General features: G+C 48.6%; 1 protein-coding gene across 1 annotated transcript in view; it reads right to left on the bottom strand.

Moving 5' to 3' along the window:
- Positions 1 to 25,967, bottom strand: part of AP3D1 (adaptor related protein complex 3 subunit delta 1) — a 347,807-nt gene that overhangs the window by 228,463 nt on the left and 93,377 nt on the right. The window contains exons 7-10 of the mRNA XM_078671456.1: positions 21,229 to 21,368; positions 6,309 to 6,382; positions 1,096 to 1,145; positions 90 to 139 (exon numbers count right to left, since the gene is read on the bottom strand). Coding sequence (XP_078527582.1) covers positions 90 to 139; positions 1,096 to 1,145; positions 6,309 to 6,382; positions 21,229 to 21,368 — 314 coding nt within the window. The remainder of the gene's footprint in view (positions 1 to 89; positions 140 to 1,095; positions 1,146 to 6,308; positions 6,383 to 21,228; positions 21,369 to 25,967) is intronic.

The following is a 25,967-nucleotide window of genomic DNA, read 5'->3' as shown; positions in this document are numbered from 1 at the left end:
AAGCTAAGAGGAGTTTACATCTACATCAAAGAATTACTGTGCATTAACTGGAAGAAAAAAAGAAAAAAAAAACATCTCCAAATAGGTACCTGAATACTGGCACTATGATTAGGCATTCCAGACGACAGAGAGATGAGAACTAAGGGAGAAGAAAAGAAAAAGGTGAAACTTGCATAGGAGCATCGCATAGGAGGAGCTTATAATTTAAACCCTTCAAAGTAGTACAAGTGATGGGCTACCCATCCACCCCCGTTTGTAAGAGCCCCTCCAGTGAAGGGAAAAGCTATTCTCTTTACCGAGTTTCACATCATTAACAATCACCAGAAAAAGCACTCCAGAATGCTGCTTTGTATGAGGACGGGTGCTAGGGTTTTGAGGCATACTGGGATCATTCATTGGATGGCCCCCCTTTACAATACACATTGGAGAGCTGCTCCACTGATTTTCGCAGGCAGGACGATTACATCTGAATTTGAGGTGAATTATCTGTAACAATAGCTTTGAATTTTGAGATTCTTCTACTTCACATGCTGTGCCATCTAGTTTTTGGGGTCTGAATATTTTATTTACTGAGGTAAAACATTTCGCTAGTCATGAAGGTAGCGGATGATGGCATTTTCCCTGGGGCCACTGGAATTATACGATTCTGGGGCCACAAAGTTTTCTGCTTAATTATGAATTTGAAATTGTTTCTAGCCCAAACGGATCAAAAGTTACTAAAATAAAGGGACGTGTTGCCACCCAGTGGAAGACTAGTCAGAAAAGTTCACTAGTCACCTTTCAATTATCTCGTGCTGTATTAGTTTTACAAATGAGGTGATGTAACCTTTGCCCACACACTGTTAACATGTGGAAAAAAAGGCTAAGTAATTTAGTAATACTGGGACAAAATGTGCCTATTACGCCCCATAATTTGTCTATTCTTGCCACGTAATTCAACCCTGCTGCAAAATTTGGTCTTCCTTTGTCGCACCATCTGAACACTACCAGACCAATCTTCATCTAAACCCACTACACACATAAAAAAAAGAATTCCACATTTATAGGAACACAAAAACAGCAGAGAGAGCTACACAAACTGTTTTCTAAGCTTACCTGCAATGACTGTGTTCACGCATTCATACAGTAGAGACATTGCAGATGTGCTGCGGAAACACAAAGCAATTGAGAAGAGAGTTATACGATGGGTGCAAATTCCTTGGGGGGGGGGGGGATCTCTATGTACTATGTCAATATATAAACAAGGAAAATATACAAGCTGTGTTCCATTTTTGCATGCTAGGGAAAATCCATTTAGAACTACGGAACACCAGGATAATTCTGTTGTGTAAGAAGTCCCTTCCAAACTTCACTTTTCCAGGTACATTTTCAGACCACAGGATACGCTTCTAGTCACTTTCACTTCACTCCCTGCATTTCACTTCCACTTGCCCTAAAGACCAACTTAAATTTTCAATCCTTTAGGAAGGTCCTTAAAACTCATTTATATTCGACATCGTAGCTCGCTGGTGGTTTTACTATTCAGATATCAGTCTGACATCTGCACCTATGCGCAAGCGCGGAGATACCCCTATGGGGGTCGATTCCTGCGCTATATAAGAAAATAAATAAATAAAAATAAAATTATCAATATGGAGGGACTTTGTCAGACTGTGCCCAGTACAAGAAAAATATGCTACGCTTAACCCTCTGTAGTCCAGAGAGTTTCAGTGGGTACAGCATGGCACTTAGCCAAAATGTATGTTTGTGTCCCACTATGGGTCCTAGTTCCTACACAATGGTCAGTTAGGTATACCTGGCATTGGCTGGAACTCAATGCAAGATGGGTGGGGCACTGACTGGATAATCAGATTAAGAGTTACGTGCTGAGTAGCCTTTCTTTACTCGAACTCCTACGTCACTCTGTTCCAAACATCTGGCCAAAGCGAGGTGAGACGACATGAAGGCAGGGGATGTGTATACCACTGTGGCTCCCTACACTGGGCATCCAGTTTCTCTGCTAAATCCAATAAATAGGGTGTATAAAAACCAGTGGAACACCAGTCAGCTGTCGTCTTTAATATGGAAATGATTCTAAAAGTTCACTGATCTTACACCACCCTTTATGTAAATGTAAATGTGTTTGTATTTATATAGCGCACTTCTACCCAGAGGTCTCGTAGCACTGTATTCATACCGCTGTGGAACCCATCCTGGCTTTCCTGTGAAATGTCCACTCCTGGGCACCCCCAAGGTGAAGCCAGGCATCCAAGCGCTGCTGGGGCCGTTGTGGAGATTAAGCAAGCTATTGCCCAGAGTCACAGAGTGGGACCCATGATTAGACTAGGCACCAAGGCGAGAATTATCAGGTCTGGGGAAATTGAGTCAAAGAACCGCCGAGGCGGGAATTGAACCCTGGTCCCGGGCCAGACCTCTGCATCAGGGTCTGCCGCTCTAACCATTGAGCCACGCTTCTCCACTTTAGTGCCCTTGGAACCACTGATTAATAGCCTCTGGCACAAGAAGCACCACAGCAATCCACAACCTAATTGCTTGGTTCGCTTATTCTAACAAAATATTCAACTACTCTGAAGTGGTTGTAAGGGGCTTGTTTGGTGCAATATGCACTAGACAAGTGTATGGGTGAGAATATCCTCTTAAGGCTAGACTTCTTTGAGTAAGTAGTATATTAGAATTTGTTTTCACAAATGTGGTCAAGGCAATTCATCTTGTACCTACATACATGTGAATTTACATAGACAAAATAGTGTCCTTCATGGTTTCTGTAATGGCGTTTGCCATTAAGGTACTACGTTTTTCTTTTTTGCTTATTTTTTCACAAACAAATACATACCATCTCAACCGTCTCATTTATTTTTATAAATGCAAACAATAAAGAAATTAAGTTATCTTTTGAATGACACTCAAGATTATGAATTTTGAGCATCAAACCAATAACTGTGCATACTGATAAAATGAAGAGGAAAACAAGAGTTGATAATTCCAAATAAAATTAAATAGCTGATATTGATCACAAGTACAAATACCACAATTTGAATGCTTTCTGGTTGATTGTTTTATCAGATATGCCTTTTTAAGAACACTAAAATATCCAAGCGTGAATGTACGTTACAAGTTACATGAATGTGGATCTCTTATGTCACTCCCCAACAATTCAATACGGATAAACAGTGATGCAACGGTCATCATACCCTCCCAGGACCTCTGCAACAGACTTAGCGCCTTCTTCCATCACAAAATCAAGGACAACTTCGACTACAACAACACACGCAGAACCGACTCCCACTGTTCCCTTCACCACGCAGTTGACACTGGACACCTGGACTGCCCTCACCATTGAAGACACCCTAAAGACTATGACGTCAACCCATTCCGGTGCCCCCATGGACCCGTGCGCGCACCACATCTACCACACAGCTGCAGACATCATCGTCCCGAGCTTCAATTAATCATCAACCGCTACTTTGAGACCGCCTCCTTTCCCGAAGACTAGAAACACGATGAGATCACTCATCACTCCCCTCCTGAAAAAACCCTTGGTGAACCCCACAGACCTCAAGAACTTCAGACCGATCTCCTTACTCCCGTACCCGGCGAAAGTCATTGAAAAAGCAGTCAACTCGCCTCCTTTATACAAGGAAACAACATCCTCGACTCCTCCCAATCAGGCTTCAGAAGAACCACAGCACCGAAATCGCCTTCCTCGCCGCGACAGACGACATCTGCTCCCTACTAAATAGAGGAGAGACTGTGGCCCTCATCCTCCTGGACCTCTCCACTGCCTTCGACAGTCTCACACCGCACCCTAGCCCGCAGATTCCACGACGCAGGAATCTGGAACAAAGCCCTCAACTGGATCCACTCATTCCTCTCCAGCAGACCACAGCATCTCCACCAACCACCTGTGGAGTCCCCCAAGGATCCTCCATTAGCCCCACTGTGTTCAAAGTCTACTTGGCCCCGCTCGCATCCATCGTCAGATCACACAGACTCAACATCGTATAGTATGCAGATGACACCCAGCTCCTCCTCTCCCTATCCAACGAACCCAACATCTCCAAACTAAACTTTCAAGAAAGAATGGAAGCAGTCACCAGGTGGATGAAGAAATAAAAAATAAATTTGTAAAGCGCACAGCTACCTCCACCGGAGGTGTCCCGGCGCTGTCCGTATACCGCTTAGGAACCCTTCCTGGCTTTCCTGGGAAATGTCCACTCCTGGGCACCCCCCAGGTGCAGCCAGGCATCCCAGCGCTTTTGGGGCCGTTGTGGAGACTAAGCAAGCTATTGCCCAGAGTTGCAGCGTGGGACCCATGATCAGAACAGGCACTGAGGCGAGAATATCCAGTCAGGGGAATTAATGAGCCGGAGACCAGCCGAGGCGGGAATCGAACCCTGGTCCCTGGCCAGAGCTCTGCATCAAGGTCTGCCTGCTCTAACCATTGAGCCACACTTCTCCACTGCCTATAACTAAACACGGACAAAACCGAAGTACTCATCATGGGCCGACGCATGGAATGGCACCTGGTGGCCCCGCCCTCGGGGACCCACCCTCCCCCAAGTACCACACTTGCAACCTCTGAATCATCCTGGACTCTGAACTCAAAATGGACCGCCAGATCAACGCTGTCACCTCTTGTTTCCACACCCTAAGCCTCCTACGTAAGACCTTCAACTAGATTCCCCTCTAACACAGGAAAACCGTCACCGACGCCCTCATCAACAGCAGACTGGATTACAGCAACGCACTCTACGCCAGAATCAACAAGAAACTCACCCGCAAACTCCAGAACCTCCAGAATGCATCTGCCAGACTAGTCCTCAGCCTACAGCAGCACTGCCACATCACCCAACACCCGCGGACACTACACTGGCTCCCGTCAAGAAGAGAATCACCTTCAAGCTCCTCACCCACGCCCACAAAACCTCCCACAACACCGTACAAGCCTACATGAACCACCGCCTCTCATTCCACGCACCCCAAAGATCTCTCCGCTCAGCCCAGCTTTCCCTCGCAGTGGTTCAGCACATCAAGAAGACCAGAACAGGAGGTCGTTCCTTCTCCTACCTTGTGGCCAAGGCATGGAACACTCTCCCCCTTCGACAGTCACATACTCTCTCCAAGTTCTTGAAGGACCTCAGGACCTGGCTCTTCGATAAATCACCACGAACGTCCAGGAGTTGCACCCCCCTCAGCGCCTTGACACCCTTTCGGGTGAGTAGTTGCGCTTTACCCAACCCTGATTGATGATTACCAATAAGTAAAAAAAAAAAAAAAAAAATAGAACAGATAAAACTGGAGACCGTAGGTCAAAGAACAGCAGTGGGCTGCCCATTTTATTCAATGACGGTCTACTAAGGGGATACATTTCTAAATAGAGTCAGGACTTTTATTCACAGTACGTTTTTGCTCAGATAAAGGAGTGGATTGTAGGGCACTATGAGTCTGATAGACTGAGGTCCTTATGATTTTAATTTTAGCATGGTCTAATTTGTAGGAGTCTGTGCACCCATACCCCATCCAATTAACTCTTTGAGGGACGTAAACTTGGAGGAGATGATGGGGCGTTCCACTGCTGAGAGACAACTCACTTGCTAGTTAATGGCACCAAACAATTCATACCTCAGACATCAAAGTACATTGTAATGCATTAATGTAATGCATTTCTGAACTAAGAGGCAGGAGATGCCGGGAGTCATATGTCACATAGCATAGTGGAGAAGTGTGGCTCAGTGGTTAGAAGCGGCAGACCCTGAAGCAGAGGTCGGCCCGGGACCAGGGTTCAATTCCCGATGCGGCAGGGTCTTGGGTCAATGTCCGCGGACTCGATAATTCTCGCTTAGGTGCCTATGCTAACCATGGGTCCCACTCTGCAACTCTGGGCAATAGCTTGCTTAATCTCCACAACGGCCCCAGCAACGCCGGGGATGCCTGGCTTCACCTTGGGGTGCCCTCTCACAGGGAAAGCCAGGACGGGTTCCCCAGCGGTATACAGCGCCAGGACGCCACGTAACGAGGTAACAGTGCGCTTTACAAGTATACATACATTACATTACATTACATCATGTTAAAGGAAAACAATGGGAAGGACACACTGAAAAAGCACAGCAACTTTAAAAGTGCTTTTAACCACTGCTTGCCTAGAGAAGCAGGGACTCAATGTGGCAGGAGTTCCACTGTTGAGAAATAGGTATGAATTGTGCACTTAACTCTTGTTTACTTTATCACATGCAGTGATAAATTGGTTTCCAACATTACAAATATTGCTAAAATAGTCACAAGGACTCTGTAGTGGTCTCATAACTTACCTGTGTATGAGATTGGTGAGCGGTTCTATGAGCTTCTTTCCCAGCCTAGGTTCTAATGGAGTAAGGGCACCAAACTAGTTCCAACAAGAAGACACAAGAGAAGGAGAAATAAATCGATTGGAGATGCTATCAACCTCTTAGGTGTTCAAGGTTTTCACCCCTCTCAATCTGCTGCTAAGCCGTTACTTGTCGCCTTACCCAAACATGTATTCAAACCGTATACATTTATAAATTTCGTTTAAGAATGCAGATATTTTCACTAATGTTTTAAACCACAAGGTAGAAATACGTGTTCACATTGGTAAAGAAGGTGAGAATTGTTGTTGAGCAGTTTCTGAAAATACTGTAATACAGAAACCACCCTTGTTTACAAAACTTGTATTGAATATGCTGAAGAACAGGGCTTTTTCTTACACATTTACGGACAAAAGCTTCAGATTTCTAGAACCTTTAACTAGGTTTTGAAAACAGGTGGAGAATATATATTTTCTTACTAACGATATTTTTGCAGGAAACAAACTATGCTGTTATAATATATATTGTTTATAATTTTTGGGAATGAGAATATTTTGTATTGAATACCACAAATAATGTTTACTGGCTCATGAATTTTTGGGGGGCAATTGAGGTGCACATAATATGGAGAATCTATGATGGTCTGAATGTATGCTTGTTCATCACAACTTTTAGTTCAGAGTGATAATATAATTCAAGAAGCAGCAGTTGACCTGACGTTTATAAGTAAGGAAATGTTCTTTACCAGTAGTCCTTGAATTAAAATGATAGGTATCTAAATGCAAGTTGGTGGCATTTCCCAGGATGTACACAATGTAAGAATTAATGGTGTAAAAAACGAATTATCATAAAATAAAATAAAACAACTTTCCCTCCAACTTCAGAGGAGTAGCGGCTAAGAAGAAAGTGTGTCCATCAACAAATATGCACTCAGCCACTCTCAAATATACTGTCCATCAAAAGGTACAAATGTCAAACGGTATGGCATGAGGTAAGACCACCAGTGCCATTATTTCATCTCCACTGGAGAGTTCAGCTCTATAGCCCATGTACACTATAGCACCTTGGCGCTAGGAAACATATGTTGGCAAAACGCATATCTGCACAAGATTATCAAATCAATCTTTCTTTAGTGGCTGCTTAAAAAGAGCTTGAGAGGAAGGCTTTTCAATATTTTTGGAGCCAATACTAACAGTTAGAGAAACAGTGACGTTTGTGAGGCAGGGAGATATTTTTCTGACTCCATTATTCACGTATGTATTTAAGCTTTAATGGTTAGTGAGACCAGAAGAGGAGCTACTCTGATAAATCTGAGGGGTATAGAAATGAAGGGGGCGGCAGATTGGGTGCAAGAAGTCATCCACTAACTCTCACTCTACGTTCTCTAAGGTCAGTGCAGAGAAATTCAGTCAGATGTTTCTAACTAGGCTTTTTTCACAGCCAAAGGGCTATTCTCGAAGCACTGAAGGATAAACACTTGTGTTGATTTCATTTTACAACGTGCCTGAGAAAAAATAATCGGATATCACAAGCTGAGCATACGAAGACTGCAGACTGCTCAGTGATTCACGATAAAGCGTTGGTGTGATCAAAATATGGGAGGCACACTAATCACTTGAGAGCAGCCATAGCATGTGTCAAAAGCAAAACAATTTTTTCAAATCCAAAGATCCCTGCTGAAACGTATCCATCGCCTGACCTCCTAAATGCACAGACAGTGGTTAAACAGACCTATCCCTCTCTAAACAATGCCACTTCATCACATGCTCCCCAAAGCAGTTCTGTAGAATGTTAATGTACATAGCCTCTCGTTCATATTAATGCATCTAACTTGTTAACAGATTCTCCCCATCACAGTAGCTGGATGAGAAAATAGGGCATTGTGAGGGAAGAGAAGTCTAAAGGATTAAGCACTTCATTTGAGTGTGACCCTCTCTCACAAACGACATCACATTTTCGGAACAAATACACCAAATTATCCCACAGCCTTTCAGGAGTTGTATAAAGTAGTGGCGTTTGCTCTACTTTAACTAAGGATCTGCACATGTCAAACTCCCCAAACCTGTGATAAAACTAGAAGATCTCAGAGAAAACTACAGAAAATGACATCTATCTATAGAGAGAAAGCATCCCTTTTGGTAAGATACAAAATGTGATTTTTAAAATATTTTCTCATTTGCACTGTGTTTATATTGCTGAAATAATGTTCACAAAAGACAGCCAACAGTGGCTCTTTGTGTGATCTATACCTGTAACAATGGTGACAAGATAATTTTATAGTAATTCAATCGATTAATACCAAGTACATGTGTTCAAAATCTGGAGGTCACACTTTCAAATATAGGATATTTGTATTTATCCTAACAAAAAACATCCGGCAGTCGGATAGGTGACAAAGTCAGAAACAAACAGCGGGGTTTGAAATAGACTGTGCTCTATAGCAAGACGTAAAACTGGGATTTAAGTTTCTCTGCAATAACAAGGACCACGAGAATGTTAGGAAAGTGGGGAAGGAAGTTGTTTCAGTAAGGCTGAAATTCAGGTAGCTGTTATGTCACTTTTAAAGTTGGCTATGGGAAGAAATAAACGTATTGTCATTAAAGCAACCAGGAGTGTAATTTCACAGACGCCTATGTTCTTCTCCACCAGCACAAAATCGGTTAAACCAATCCAGATGAGGAGTTTTCTTTATAAGTTTATAATGTGAACCAGAGAACAATACGCCTGATGCTGATTCACCAAAATACAAAGAGTCTCAGTAACATCATGGGAATCGACAGCTTGCAGCCTATCATTCTGAATCTTCCTAAGAACGGACATCACACGATCTTCACATGATAATAACGGGCATTGCAAGTTCCATACGAACGCTATGATTAATAGAACAAGACAACACAGATAAATGTCTATTTTAGACACCACCTACATTTTAATTAGGCTGCTGAAATTATTTGCCAGTGGAATATTACTCATTTCTTTTTGTATGTCATAAAAAATTGTGTTTTTCTGAAGAAGAGGATATAGTGGCACAGATTAGCATGGAGAATCTAAATTATGTAATCAAACTGTCACAATTTAAATGTTCTGCTAGTATATATCGCAACAAGAATGTATTGTTTGAACACAGAGAGATAATAAAGGAGATTTTTTTAAAAGTAGTAGTTATGTCCAACTGAATAAATTGAAATGGACCATATACTGAAGATGAAGTATGCTTCTGACTTAAATTACTTGTCAGTAGATTTTAATTTTTTGTCAGCTGTAAGGCATTATTACTTGTGCGAAGCAGAGGTGTACATAACACTTCTGAGGCATATTCACAAAGGTTATTTTGGCATAAACTTCTGAGTATGACCAAATGTACATCTCGGAAGTGTGTCAACACTAACAAGCAAGCATGTGGCGTAGCACTTACAAACTACTACTATTCCCTTTTCCAGCCTGGAATGGTTTTCTATTTACTTCAGCCAAGGGCTGGTGTAAATACCCTTTCCAGAGTGGGAAGGGAAATGGCTCACCTTCTTATTTGGTGGGGTGTGGGGTAAGGAAATAATTGGGGAAAACTGTTTTCTATGTGGAGAAAAAAAGAAACCGAATTTGTTGCGCTGGGGAATCAAACAACTCTGGTCTTTGATCACAGAGAATGGGGAATTCTCAACAAAGAAATCATGTGTTTTCTAAGGAATTCTTATGGAAACCTGCACCCTTTAATTTTTCAACTTGCAGCCAGAACATAGTAAAACCCACAACACAAATACAATTTAAGAATACATTTTGTAAAGATTAAAAGTAAGAAAATTCCAAACAAGAAAAAAACCTTCAAAATAACATTCATTCCGTTCCTGAGAAAAAGCTTGTGTAGCCATATTTACAAGACAAATAAAATGCTGTAGCAATAATATAACAATCTTAGTCCTGCGACAGAGTGCGCGATCTCGACCCCCCCTGCTTGTTGAGGTAATACATCGTGGTCGTATTGTCCGTCTGAACAAGCAAAGAGTTGGATGAAAGGCCTTCAGTGCCAAGTGAACAGCTCTGAGTTCCAGGAAATTGATGTGGTACGTGGACTCCGTCGGGGACCCCTTGATCCCTGTAAGTCTCCGGAGTGCGCCCCCCCCAGCCGTGGAGCGACGCATCCGTCACAATAGTCTGCGTGGGAATGTCCTTGTGGAAGGGAACCCCTCTGAGGAGATTCTCCACTGAACACCACCACTTCAGAGACTGAAGAGCATGCAGAGACAGTCGTATCTTGTCGTCCCAAGATCCTTTCCTCTGATCCCACTGATCCCCCAAGCACTCCTGCAATGGTCTCATGTGCAGCCCTGCGTGTGGCGTGAGGAAGATACAAGAGGCCATCGACCCCAGTAGAGAAGACACCGTCCTCACTGTTGTAGATGGAGCGGTCATAAGAGCCTGAGCCTTCCGAAGGAGTGATAATCGTCTCTCCTCCGAAGGAGACACGCTTGCCGACAGCGTATTGATGGAGGCTCCCAAGTATTGTGTGCACTGGACCGGAGTCGGGACAGACTTGGACATGTTGATGTGCAACCCCAGCTTGTTCAAGAGAACGCACGTCTTCCGGAAGTGCGCTTGAGCTTCCGAGAATGAGGAAGCCTTGATCAACAATCGTCCAGTTACGGGTAGACAAACACCTTGTTCTTCCTTAGGTGTGCAGCTACCACTGCCATGCACTTCGAGAATGTTCTGGGCGCTGACTTCAGCCCGAATGGCAGTACTGAGTACTGATAATGATTGGCACCGACTTGGAATCGCAGGAACTTCCTGTGTTTGTGTGCAATGGGCACATGGAAGTACGCATCCTGTAAGTCTATAGCAAACAGCCAGTCTCCCTGTTGCAGCTAAGGATAAATCTGATGCAACGACAGCATGCAAAACTTCTCTCTGCGAATCCACTGGTTTGCTTGCCGCAAACACAGAATGGGCCTAAACTCGTTCTTGTCCTTCTTGCGAACCAGGAAGAACCGGGAGTACAGACCTCTTCCTCTTTGAGACAGAGGTACATCTTCTATCGCCCTTTTCCTTAACAGGATATCTGCCTCCGCCTGGAGCTCGCGCAGTTGAAACTGCGCGCTGACCGGTGGAATCGATGGAGGTGGGCTGGTGAACCGAAGACTGTATCCATTGTAAACAATATTCAGCACCCACTTGTCCTGAGTAATTTTTCTCCACTCTTCCAGAAAAAATTGAACGCTTCCCCCCACCGGAGCGGGTAACGGATGTAGGGGAAGTAACTGCTCAGGGTCGAGACCCGGACGCTCCCTTGTTCGCTGTAGAAGACTGCTGACCTCCTCTACCCTTCTGGCGCTTCTGGAAAGGCCTCCGGAACTGCTGCTGTTGTTGCTGCTGCTGTCCCGAAGCCTGTCCTCGCCCTGTGCCCCGAACAGTCTCTGGAACGGGCGGTAGGCTTTCTTTTCTTTGGGCTTCTCCAAGCCCACAGCCGTCAGAGTCTCTGCCTCCGCTTTCATGCGGGCCATCTCATCGTCCGCGTGCTTGTCGAACAGGGTTTCCCCCGAGAAGGGCAGATTGGCCACTCGCTGCTGGGCCTCCGGCTTGAGTGATGTGAGCCTGAGCCAAGCGTGGCGTCGCTGGTTGATCCCATGACAGTACCCGTGGGCCGCCAAAAGAGAGACATCAGCGGTCGCGCTGATGACCTGGTTCGAAACCAGCATCCCTTCCTTCTGGATCTCCAGGAAATCCTCCCTCTTATCTCTTGGCAGGAGTTCCGTGAACTGCTGGAGGGATTCCCACAGGGCACGATCATACCGTCCCAGAAAAGCCGCATCGCTAGAGGCCTTCATGGCCGTAGATGCCGTCCCACAAGCCTTCCTGCCAGCTGAGTCGATCCATCGGCTCTCCTTATCCGGAGGCACTGTAGACGACGGGAGGTAGAGTGCTGTTTTCTGGCTGCCGTTACTATAACGGAGTCCGGAACAGGGTCAATCCTCAGAAAGGCCGGGTCGGAATCCGGGGCCCTGTACTTCTTAAGAAGACGGGATGGAGCGGCTTTCGTCACTGCAGGCGTGAGGAACAGCTCCTTCTCTGGCTCTACCAATCCTGGCACGAGCGGTAGTAGAGGGCGAGACAAATGCTTCTTGTGAAGTGTCTCAAAAATCACGGACGTCGTAGGTGTTGGAGCCGTCACCGTGATTCCCAATTTTGCTGCACCCCTCAGGAGAACATCCTGGAACGTGCTGATGTCATCCACGGGAGACACCCTCGTCCCCGGGGAGTCTGACAAGGTCGGGGAGTAGGACCTGGTTCTGGAAGAGTCCGTGCGGGACCGTGATCCACGCCTCCTGTGGCGCCGTCTTGACCTCGTAGAGGATCTGGGACGACTGCGCGACCTCCCTCTCCATCCGGAGCGGGATCGCGACTTCCTTGGCTTCGGTCGCCCTGCCGGTTCCACCGGGACGGGTGACCTTGGCTTGGTTGGGGCCCTCGGCCGAGGGGTCCCCTTTGGAGGAGTCGGAAATCGTGGCAACGAACCTGTCCTCGGAGGAATCGGAGGAGGCTTGTCAGCCGGCAACTGAGGCCGAGGCCGAGGTTGAGGAGGAGGCGAAAGTGGAGGCGGGGTGGGAGCCCGCGGAGGAAGTCCTTTCGGTAACGGAGGAGGAGGCGTAACTGTCTTCGGCCTAGCAGGGGTATACACAACAGAGTACACCGAGCCCGGTGACCCTCCCTCCTTACTAGGCAGGGACTTTGGAGAGCCTCCCAAAGGCACATGACGCCTGTCAGATTTACTCCTGGTGCCAGAACTCCTTCTCGGCGTCTAAGAACATCGACCGGACGGCGAGCGTCGGCCCCTTGACGTCGAGCTTCGTCTCCTCGACGGCGAATGCCTTCGCCTCGACGGCGACCTCCTATGCCTAGACGGCGACCTCCTATGCCTAGACGGCGACCTCCTATGCCTCGACGGCGACCTCCTATGCCTCGACGGCGACCTCCTATGCCTCGACGGCGACCTCCTACGCCTCGACGGCGACCTCCTACGCCTCGACGGCGACCTCCTACGCCTCGACGGCGACCTCCTACGCCTCGACGGTGACCGTCTACGCCTCAACGGCGATCTTATCTACGACGTCACGGATCCCCTCGACGACTACCTTCTCCTCTTCGCCTCGACGCCGGGCCTCTCGACGTCGAGTACTCGACGACGACGAATACGATGACAAAATCGTCACCGGAGACTTCGACGGCAGTCTGTTCAGTTCCCTCGACGCCGAGCGTCGACGTCGCTTCGACCCAGAGCCCTGGGGAGACGGGGAACAGACTGCAGTCATCCCTCTCGACGTCGTGGTCGGTGCAATCGACGCAGACGGAGAATGGGGACGTTTGCTGGTCTTCCTGCCCTGGGGAGCCCACCAGAGGCCTCAGCATGGGCAGAGGAAGCCCCTCCAGACCCACCTTGCGTCTTCAGTCTTCTGGCCTCCAGGCCCTGAAGAACAAGTTACTTACCTTCGGTAACGATATATCTGTAAGAAACAGTAGTTAGTATTAGATTCCTTACCTTAGAATATCCCCAGGCGTCAGTCTGGATCCGGAAACTTTTGCGTAGCAGTACCCCTGCGCGTCGGTAGGCGTCGTCTGCAGGCGTCCCCTGCGGCTCCGCGTCCGTCGTCGGCGTCGTGCGCCGTGATGACGTCGCTGGAGTATATAGACGCCGCCTCCGCGCGCTGACGTCAGTTCTTTGCACACAGCTTTTCCGCGCCAGAACACGCAGAGCCATGTGAGAACCAACACTGGTGCCATTTGAAACTAGGGCCCTGAAAGGGATGTCCTTAACCCTAGGTATCAGTTCGCAGAACGGGGAGGATGGGTGGGGCGGTAAGGAATCTAATACTAACTACTGTTTCTTACAGATATATCGTTACCGAAGGTAAGTAACTTGTTCATCTGAAAGAAACAGGTTAGTATTAGATTCCTTACCTTAGAATAGATACCCCAGCAATACCAACCCCGGTGGTGGGTCTGCGAACCAATACAACCTACACCAGAAAGTCCTGGAGGACCGAACGGCCAAAGAAGCCATCCCTCCGGACTTGACTGTCCAGGCAGTAGTGCCTCGCAAAGGTGTGCAGCGAGGCCCACGTGGCCGCCTGGCAAATGTCCTGCAAAGGGACTCCCCGGCCCAGGGCAGTAGTAGCCGCCGTGGCCCGAGTGGAATGGGCCCTCAGCCCAACAGGAGGCTCCTTCCGAGCCAAAGAGTAGCATGCTTTGATGCACAGGACGACCCACCGAGAGACGGTCCGTTTCTGTACCGCCCTTCCCTTCTTCTCACCCACGTAGCCAACAAACAGTTGGTCATCCACCCGGAACTGGCGTGTGCGATCCATATAGAATGAAAGCGCACGTTTTGGGTCCAGACGATGGAGCCGCTCTTCATCCTTTGAAGGATGCGGAGGCGGGAAGAAGGAGGGCAAGGTGATGGACTGCCCAATGTGAAAAGCAGAGACTACCTTGGGCAGGAAAGAAGGTCTAGTCCGAAGAACCACCTTATCAGGATGAACAGACAAGAAAGGAGGTTGAATAGAAAGAGCCTGGAGCTCACTCACTCTCCTGGCAGAGGTGATGGCTACCAGGAAGGCCGTCTTTAAGGTGAGAAGACGGAGAGGACAGGAATGAAGGGGCTCAAAGGGAGCGCACATCAGGAAAGTCAAAACCAGGTTCAAGTCCCACTGAGGCATCACGAACGGAGTTGGAGGATACATGTGCGTGATGCCCTTCAATAATCTTAACACAATAGGGGACTTGAACAAAGATGGCTGATCAGGTAGCCTCAAGAAGGCGGAAAGGGCAGAAAGATAGCCCTTGATAGTGCCCAGAGCAGAGCCCTGCTGGGCAAGGGAAAGGAGGAAGAGGAGAACCTCAGACAGAAGGGCAGAAAGGGGATCCACAGCCTTTGCTGTGCACCATGCCACAAATCTGTTCCACCGGCAGGCGTATACCGACTTTGTGGAGGGACGCCTGGCTGCCAGAATGACATCACAGACTTCAGGAGGCAAGTCAAATGGCCTCAACTGTCGCCGCTCAATCTCCACGCATGGAGGTGGAGACTGGACAGGTTCGGGTGGAGGACCGTCCCCTGCTGCTGCGACAGAAGGTCCTCCTGAAGGGGCAGGCGGATCGAGGGACCGACTGTCATGCTGAGTAGCTCGGGATACCAGTACCTTCGAGCCCAGTCCGGAGCCACAAGGATAACTTGGGCCCGGTCGCGCCTGATCTTCTTCAGCACTCTGGGCAGAAGTGGTATAGGCGGAAAGGCGTACAACAGACCGCAACTCCACTCGCGCCGAAAGGCGTCGCCGAGCGAGTGCCGTCTTGGAAACTCCAACGCGCAGAACTGATGACATTGCGCGTTCTCTTCTGTGGCGAATAGATCTAACCAAGGCTCTCCCCATTGCTGAAAGAGGCCTCTCGCCACATCCGAGTTCAGACGCCATTCGTGATCCACCGAGCACCGACGGCTGAGTTCGTCCGCCCTGGCGTTCAGAGAACCTGCCAGGTGTTGAACCGTCAGAGTCACGCCCTGACGTTCCAGCCATTGCCAGAGGCGCAGAGCCTCCTGGCAAAGGGTCCACGACCCCACACCGCCCTGTTTGTTGCAGTACCACATGGCGGTGGTGTTGTCCGTGAACACCTGCACTACACTCCCGTTGACAAAGGGGAGGAATGCCTTCAGTGCTAGGCGAATCGCCCGCAGCTCCAACATGTTGATATGGAGCCGGGACTCCGCCGGAGACCAGAGGCCTCTGATCTCCGCCTCTCCCAAGTGGCCACCCCAGCCTTGGAGGGACGCGTCCGTCACAACCACGTGCTCCGGTTGGGGAAGGGAGAGGGATCTGCCCCTGACCCAATCGCGGTCCGTAAGCCACCACTGCAACTGTCTCGCAGTGCCCTCCGAGATCAGGACATGGTCGGATAGGTTGCCCTGATGCTGGGCCCACTGAAACTTCAGGTCCCACTGCAGAGCCCGCATCCGCCATCTGGCGTGATGCACCAGAAGGATGCAGGAGGCCATCAGCCCCAGAAGCCGCAGCGTCAACCTGACCGAAACCCGGGATAACGGCTGAAAGATGGGAATCAGAGCCTGAATATCCCGGACCCGCCGTTCCGGAGGATAAACCCGAAACTGCGCCGAGTCGAGAACCGCTCCGATGAAAAGGAGCTTTTGAGAGGGACACAGGTGTGATTTCGGCACATTGATGGAAAACCCCAGCTCGTGCAGGAGGTCTGCCGTCATCTGAAGGTGGTGGACGACTGTCTGGGGCGAGCCCGCCTTCAACAGCCAGTCGTCGAGGTAGGGGAAGACTGAAACCCCTAACCGGCGCAGATGAGCTGCGACCACCGCCATCACTTTCGTGAACACCCGTGGGGCGCTGGTAAGGCCGAAAGGGAGCACGATAAACTGAAAGTGCTCGTGGCCTACCGTGAACCGCAGGTAACGCCGGTGGGCCGGCAGGACGGGGATGTGAAAATACGCATCCTGCAAGTCCAACGCTACCATCCAGTCTTGTGGGTCTAGAGCAGCCAAGACCTGAGCCAAAGTCAACATCTTGAACTTCTCCTTCCGGAGGAAGCCGTTGACGTTCCGTAGATCCAAGATAGGACGCAGGCCTCCCTTGTCCTTCTTGGGTACCAGAAAGTAGTGGGAGTAGCAACCACACCCTACTTCTGGCCCAGGAACGCGCTCGATGGCCCCCTTGGCCAAGAGGGCCGTAACTTCCTCCTGCAGAAGCGTCAAGTGGTCCCCCGACACACGGTGGTTCTGCGGTGGCATGGCTGGAGGAGTGGACTCGAAGGGGAGGGCATAGCCCCTTCGGACAAGCTGCAGCACCCACCTGTCCGATGTTATCGCGCGCCAGCGGGAGTGGTGATGGCGAACCCTGCCACCCACTGGCGTCACGTGAGCCCGAAAGCTCGGACTAGGAAGGCTTGGATGCAGCAGCGGAGGGAGGCGTGGACTGACCACGCCGCTGGCCTCTACCGCCACCACGGCGGAAACCACGGCCGCCACCGCGCTGGGGAGCGTTCTGCGTCGCGTGGCTGGCAGCACGTGTGGGACCTCCCCTCCCTTGGCCACGAAAGGGCCGAAACGAACCCGTCTGCTGGCGCTGGGTCGAAAGACCCAAGGACTTGGCCGTGACCCTGGAGTCCTTGAAGCGCTCCAGCGCGTGGTCCGCTTTGTCACCAAACAGGCGACTGCCATCAAATGGCATGTCCATGAGTGAATTTTGGACGTCTGGCGAGAAGTTGGCAGATCTCAGCCAAGCATGGCGACGAATCGCCACCGTTGTGGACATCGCCCGTCCCAGCGAGTCGGTCGTGTCGAGACCACAACGGATCGAGTACCGCGCCGCATCCCGGCCTTCAACTAAGGCCCATGTGAGCTTGTCCCGCACCTCCTGGGGACATTGCGGCAGACACTCCTCGACCGTATCCCACAGGGAGTGGGTGTAGCGGCCCAAGAGGCACGCGGTATTACAAGACCGCAGTCCAGCGCTCAAAGAGGAAAAGACCTTTTTACCAAACTGGTCATACCGCTTTGATTCCCTATCGGGCGGAGCCGACGGAAATGCGGACTGCGAAGTGGAGGCCTGGATCACCAGACTCTCCGGGGAGGGATGGGTGGATAAAAAGGCAGGGTCGTCCGAGCATGGACGGTGACGCCTCGCGACATTCCGGTCAACCGGCGCACCAGAAGCGGGCCTGGACCAGGTGCCCAAAAGGACATCCGACAGGGCCTCATTAAACGGCAGCAGAGGCTCCTGGGGGCATGACTGCGGTTTAAACACTTCGGTCAGAATGTTCGGCTTGACCTTCGCGACGGGGAGCTCAAGGTGCAAGGCCTTGGCAGCCCTCATCAGGACCACCGAATAGGCAGCACCTGCCTCAGACGCCACAGGGGACGGAGAGACAAACCCAGGGTTGGGCGACTCGTCCAGGCCACTGGCATCACCCAGATCACCTACCCAGTCCACATCATACTGGCAGGCACGGGATAGAGGGTCCTCAGACCCCTCCCAACCCTCTCCATACTCATCGTCATCATACCCATATTCTGGGTCGACGATATAGACGTCGGGGTCAACGGGCCCCATCGGCGTCGAATCCGGCGTCGGCCGACGCCGGTCCGACTCCGCGTCCGGAGTCGGGGAGGAAAGGGGGGTGGCGCCGCGCGGCGTCGGTGCCGGGGACCCGACGCCGGCCGGAGCCGACGGCGGAGTCGCTGCACCACGCGGGGGCGGTACCACGGGTTGGCCCACAGGAACCGACGCCGGAGAGGCCGGGAGACCAGCCGGCGACGAACCAGAGGGAACCAGCGGCGCCGAGGCCGGAGCCGCCGGCGGCGCCGGGGCAGGAGCACCCGAACCGCTCGGGCCCCCAGACGGGACCGACGGGCCCGCAGGCGCCGAAGGCCCCGCCGGAGAAGACCTCGCCCTCATAGCAATGAGGAAGGCCTCGATCTCCTCACGCGACGCGCCTTCCCCAGGGACCGACGGGTATGGGGTAGACGGCGTCGGCGACCCACGCGGGGCCGCGGGGGTGGGGTCACCCGAGCCCCCGGCCGCAATACGCGGGCGTCGGGGGGAGTCGGGGGTGCGATGGCGACGCCCCGACTTCTTGTGCTTACCTGACGAGCCGGAGGAATGGTGGCGACTCCCGGAGCGCCCATGGCGGCTCCGCGATCGTTCCCTCGACCGCTCCCTCGACCTCCGACCGGACCGGGACCGCTCTCGACGCGGGGCCGACACCCGGAGCTCGAGAAGCTTGCGGGACCGCTCCCGCCTAGCTTTTCCAGTCAAGGCCCGACAGTCGACGCAGGACTCCACGTCGTGGTCCGCGCCCAGACACCGGAGGCAGAGTCGATGGTGGTCGGTGACCGACATCATGCGGTCGCACTCGTCGCAGCTCTTAAACCCAGGCATCCTACCGGCACCGTAGAAAGATTAAGTTTAACAAACACTTGGTCAAAAGACCGGAGTACTGCTCTTCGGATCTGCGCTAACTGGCGCGGAAAAAAGAAGAACTGACGTCAGCGCGCGGAGGCGGCGTCTATATACTCCAGCGACGTCATCACGGCGCACGACGCCGACGACTGACGCGGAGCCGCAGGGGACGCCTGCAGACGACGCCTACCGACGCGCAGGGGTACTGCTACGCAAAAGTTTCCGGATCCAGACTGACGCCTGGGGATATTCTAAGGTAAGGAATCTAATACTAACCTGTTTCTTTCAGATGCCTGATCTTCATCCTATCCCTCAGGGTCCTGCTAGAGAAACCCTGGCAGATGTCACACTCCTCTGGGACATGAGATGAAGGAAGGCAGATGATACAAACCTCGTGTGGGTCGGACTTGGCCTTCTTCCTGGAGCACTCGGGCATTTGTTGAATAATGCAGGCATATTGACCATCAAAGAGTGCACCAAAAGACAAACAGGAAGAAAAACCACCAAAGTACTTCAGAGAAGCACTCAAATAACTTTGAAAAAGTGAAAAAATCCCCAATAAACCCTTGAAAAGGGAGAGCTCAATGCTCCAGGGTCCTGCTTGCAGGAGCCGGAAAAAAGAACTGAAAGTAAAAGGGACCTGCAGTGCATTCTGGGATACTGTGAAGTTCTGGAAAGTTATCTTAAAGGCACAGTATCCTGTTTTGAGCCACATAATGGCAGCCTATGGGGCTTGTCTGTCCATGTCTTCCTCTCTATCATTCCAGAGGGGTTTTGCTGTTAAAGCAAGGGAAATCTGGACAGGCTTTGCTGTTTGTGGATTTTGGGTGGAATTTCTAGTTGAAGTACTGGACAGTGTAGCCTGTGGATATAGGCTGCATTATCTGTCTTTAATTCTCTCTTAAGTGTCTGTGCAGTTCTGCATTTTTCGACACTTTAGGAGATTATTTTTGATTGCTCCGGGGTCCACGCACATGGGCGAGACTATTCACTAGATTATGACTATACACAGAGATCCCCTACTACAGAACTTTAATTGTGTGCTCACCACAGCTGCACCTTTTAATGCCCTGAAGGGTAGTACCTCCATGGTTGATTGTAAATACACCGATATCAGATGGTTTCAGTTGAGAAAGAACTATTGCAGAGCTGGGCATAGAATAACTATCAGAAACAGGCCATATGCCCAGCTCTGCCTACCAGGGGATTAGTGGTGTACTGGGGCACATTTTTAACAACAGTGTGTAAACAGTTATTTTCAATTACTTGTAGTTCCCTGCTTTTATGGTACCCTCGGCACCATAAAGTGCTGTCACAAACAATCTCCGTCTATAAAATGTATGAATAGCAGTTACTTGTTGACCACCTACTCTTAATAAATCTAACTATAGTGTTGCAGCATGCCTTTAAGTGGACTATGGATTTATCTGCATGACTGTTCAAGTTAAGATTGAGATGAAAACACATGCCAAGGTAATCAATGTCCTCTACCTTGTCTAACAGATCCCCATTTAACTTCAATGATCTCTTTGTGGATAGCCCGGACCATTTATCTTCTGTTCTTGCCACCAATGTTGCCAGCTCTAAAGCCAGGGAGATCACGGTAGTGGTACAAGCTACACCCACTGGCGACCCCCAAATCCCGTCCCGCAATTAAGCCCAGACTTCAAATGCAAGATTGTCCAAACAACTAGAATTTAGGCTGCAAAGGGTGAAATGACATAATAAAATATCGCCTGACATTTATACAAATGCAAACTATTACCCAAGGAATGTTCTGCATCTAGCTGCTAAATAATTCACAGGCGTCCCATTTCCGCTCCTTCCCACCTCATGTGTGATAATTACTCTTCTTCCGAGTGTGACTGCGTTTCCCGCAGTCAGGGAGCGGTGATGAACGCTCCTGCCCAAAGAGCGCGGAAAGCTGCTATACTTGCCAGTTTTATAATTTTAATGAGGACCCAGTTGTTGGTCGACGACGTCATCAGCTTAAAAAAGAGAGGAGCCAGCGAGAGATAATTCTTGGGATTACGCCTGGCCAGCTCACAAATCACGTTCACTGCTGCAGACTGGACCCCTGCGAAGCGAAAGAAAAGACTGTAAGGGCAGGCACAACTATAAAAGCAAAGCTGTAAGATCGCGCATTCCACAATATTTAAAAAACAGCAATCACGACATGTGATTTTTGAGCTAGAAATGAACCCTGAATCCAGTGAAAGACAAACAGTAATACACTTCCTGTCACACAGCTTTCCTTTCAGAGGATTGCCATTATCAAGAATGGTCCCAAAATCTCCACGGTTGTTGAGTCCTAAAAATCAGCTAAATGCATTTTCTTGGTAATGTGCAATTTCTAAATGTATATTAATTTTTTGCTGAGCCTGCTTTCTATTTTTTGGAGGTTTGAAAATGATATTCTAGTTACGCAGGGCAATCTTGGCTGCAGTTGCGTAGAATCTAGGTGGGATGAAACCCAAATGTGCTTCCTTCTACTGTTTTCTTTCCAGTTGGTCCTCCTTGCTTTAGTCTCACAAACTGTTTACTTACCTGATTTATGTTCAGAATTTCCTACTTGAAATACGAAAAATAAATCATGCTATTTATAAAGATAAAACAGATTGAAATCCATGCCCAGGTACAAACTACTGCAAGGTATATTTTTGGTCTTCCGCCAGTATTTTGAATTTTTTCCTTTTACTTATCTAACAATGCTTTATAAACAAGCACTGGCAAAGCCGGTAGCTTGGCACTCCCATTATAAAGATGCGACCTGGCTTTCCCAGTTATGGTTAACTATTGCTATCAGCAGAGCCCAACAAAGAGGCCCGTGCACACCAGCAGCTCGAACACCCACACTATGTCACTCTCCTGGATTAGGATTCCTCTTGAAAGGGGGTAACTTTGCAGTTTCAGAGCATCCTCAATCTATTTACTAACGATGGTTGCACGCGATACAGGACACAAATAAAACATTATGGTAGATGCTATCATTTATATAAATTACACTTACCTCATGGTATCAGTAAAGTTCTTAGTTTCAGCCAGTGTTTCCAAAATTCTGAAATGTCTTTATGGTCCTTACCACTCGTCAGAGGAAAATATAGTTTGAGAGTGTTGTGAGACCTATAAGCCTTCCTGTACACCTACCCGTCTAGCTTCGGAGCGTGGATTGGCCACTGTCTAACACTGACTGATACTCAGTCTGACTAGTTTGGTTGTACTTATAAAAGCCGACTGACTCAAGCTGGCCAGAAAGACATGCATATGTCTTTGTGACATCACAAGCACACCAACCAGTCAGCATATGCTCTGTCTCATGCTCCAGAGTCCATACTTTCACATGCCAGCAAGCTTCACACAAAAGCCAAATCAAACATTTATCCATCTAAAGACATCGATCTTATTTATATTAAACCAATATTATTATTAATCACAACAAGATGAACGGAGTTCTGAAACTTGTCAATCACTCACCCCCAGTCAAGTATTGTTGTGTTTGCTATATTCGCCCTAAGTGGCCAAGGGTTTGTCCAGACGTGGGTCCCGTGCTCTCCATGCCACTGGTTTCAAGCTAGCCTGGCTGGTGATACCCCAAAACTGGTCCCAGGATGCTTGTTTACGGGTCAGGGAGGACCTGGCCTTGTAGTTCGGGCTGGACTGTTCCCATGAGGGGCAGGGTCAAGACAGATTTGCATATGGCTTGGTCCAAACTGAGGTGGCCAAGTGAGCTAAAGAACGATGTATTAAACCCAGATCTGTGACCAGAGATGAGAGGTTGAAACGTTTCAGTACTCTGTCCATCATCTTGTTGTGTTTGTTCGCCCTGAGTGGCCAAGGGTATGCTCAGACGTGTTTTGTTTTGTTTTATTATTTTTTTGTTTTACAGAGTTTTATATAGCGCAAACTTGACCCAAATCGGGTATCAGAGTGCTTTACATAGCACCAGTTGCATTACAGAAGGACACTTAATTTTTTGTTAGGCATGAGGAGATTAAGTGATTTGCCAAGAATCACAGGTTGGTCAACATCGTTGCAGAGACTCGAACCCAGTTCCCCAGATTCGAGGAGGACCGCACTAGCCCTTAGACTAATTCCTCTCCCATATGTCCCTTGCTCACTGTGCCACTGGATCCAAGCTAGCCTGGCTGATGAGGGGAGAAACCGGTCCCAGGATGCTTGTTTCCAGTCCAGTGAGGACCTGGCTTGGCAGTTTGGGCTGGACTGTTCCCATGAGGAACAGGGTCAAGACTAATTTGCATGTGGCTGGGTCTATATTGAGGTGGCATGGTGAGCAAAAGATCAATGGATTAAAACCCAGATCTCTTGACTAGCGGTAGGTGGTTAAAAAGTTTGAGCTCTCCATCATCTTGTTGTGTTTACGATATTATTAAGCAGCAGAACCAAATAGAGTTAGCGCAGCACATATCCAATAAAAGCACATTTCTAGGTCTTTCTTCACTGGATTGAAGGTCCTTGTGCCCAACTCTGAGCTGGATGCCTCTGCGTAGACCAGATGTAAGCCGCTTCCTCATACCTCTTTAGCTAAATCGTGCTGGGCAAGTGTGTTTTTCCACCAGAAATAAATAAAAGACTTAAATAACTATTGGTGCCTCCAATGAGGTGCCACAATAAGACAGCCCAAGTGGGGACAGTTTCTCACCTAGCATAAGCGCATATGCAAACCATCTACAGCTGTAAAGATCAAAGGAAGGCCCAATTTATGTGGTCAATATGGAGTACTGAAAGAGGAGGTCAGAAAACTAAGACTAATCAATTGATTAAATAGATCACAGTTCTGAACAGTAATTTCTAAATTCGATAAGCCACTTTGGCACTCCATGGAAAACCGCAAAATGTCCCAACTGAAAAATCATGAACTTTTAACCCTTTGCTATGGAGGTTAGTGCAACAAAAGAACGTTTTACTGTGCCAGATACTTTACCACTTTTATGTATCGACAAGAACATATAATAACATTTTGATTAGGTCCCAAAAGGCAGTTCTTTTTTCAAGGAACAATATTTCTTTTTAAGCCCTTCTACAAAATCAAAGGCACCCATGAGGCCTAATCCACAAAGGGAGTGTGCACTGGTGTTAAAGTAGGAGCAGCCTGTTTCCGCAGGCTTAGAAACGTACAGGGTTGCAAACACTGCATTCACATCATAACATGGGAGACTAGGTTATCTACTAACTCAGTTTCACAAATGTGTGCTTACATGGTGTTCCAACTTTGGACTATACACCCATCTTCTACGCCACCATACACAACATTATCAACTTACATAGCCTGCATCCAACCTTCAAGCATGCCATCCAATCCTTCCCTGAACACATGACAACCTACAACCAACACACTTTCAACCCAGGACCCGAAAGGTACAATGGAACCAGATAGAAAATTGGAGCAGTTCTCTGTTCTTGTCCGGCTTTTGAAGCGGAAATTAAATTATACTTGAAGGGTAGCACCTTACTCAGAAATCGATTTAAACCCTGAAAGGGGTAAGGGGTAAGGGGTAAGGGGTAAGGGGTAGGGTGTGTGTATGTGTGTATGTGTGTATGTGTGTATGTGTGTATGTGTGTATGTGTGTATGTGTGTATGTGTGTATGTGTGTATGTGTGTATGTGTGTATGTGTGTATATATATATATATATATATATATATATATATATATATATATATATATATATATATGTACAATACTGGGCATACAAATGAGGGTTCTGCACACTAGTATGCCCCATGCCTAAAAACATGTTACTCAACAGTAAGACTGCTGCAGAAAAACTATATGAAATATTTATAATATCTGCCTATCACAGTGCTGTTCACTTGATGCACCACGTAATTTATTTTCAGTCTGTAAACATGTCCTGAAGTTAAGGATGCACCAAACATTGGCAATGCTGCTATGTATGGCTTTGAGGTTCAAGTGCCTCGAGTCACTGGTGAAATTAGGTCCTCAATAAGTTGCCATACATGCACTGTCACTCAATCTTGCATCATGCACCCATTCATTCACCCACTGGCTCATTCTTGCTTTCACCCACTCACCCATCAACAATAAAATGTATACACAAACTCAACAAGCATACAGAAGATAAATTGAAAGAATAAACTTAGAAAAAGCTCCATGGACGTTACTCCTTCCTGCGAAGACTTCTCTGCCTTCTTTATCCAAAAAACTGAGAGAATAAGAAGCGATCTCCTCAATGACGCTATCCTATACTCCAACCCCCGACACACAGCAGTGCCTCAACCAAAGAACAATGCTACTTGGTCAGCCTTTGACACCTACTCGGAGGAAGAAATTGGCAGACTGCTCAGCACCTTGAAACCTTCCAATCACCTCTCTGACCCCCTTCCTGCTAACACCGTAAAAGACTTTTCCCCTTGGCTTCTCCCACTCTGGTCTAAGATTATCAACAGCTCTCTTCAACAAGGATCCATCCCCAACGCCCTCAAAGTAGGGCAAGTCACACCGCTACTAAAAAAAACAACAGCAGACCCCACTGATCTAAACAATTACCGCCCTATTACAAACATTCCCACTCTCGCTAAACTGTTGGAAAAATGCGTACAACTACAACTGACTAAACACATAGATAAGTTTGATCTCCTAAACGCTCATCAGTCAGGCTTCCGAGCAGGGCACAGTACCGAAACTGCCATGACTCA

This window comes from Lissotriton helveticus, chromosome 12 (genome assembly GCF_964261635.1).
Source record: "Lissotriton helveticus chromosome 12, aLisHel1.1, whole genome shotgun sequence".
In the NCBI taxonomy this organism is placed as follows: domain Eukaryota; kingdom Metazoa; phylum Chordata; class Amphibia; order Caudata; family Salamandridae; genus Lissotriton; species Lissotriton helveticus.
Note: the sequence above shows the minus strand (reverse complement) of the source record. Positions and strands in the feature narration are given on the sequence as shown.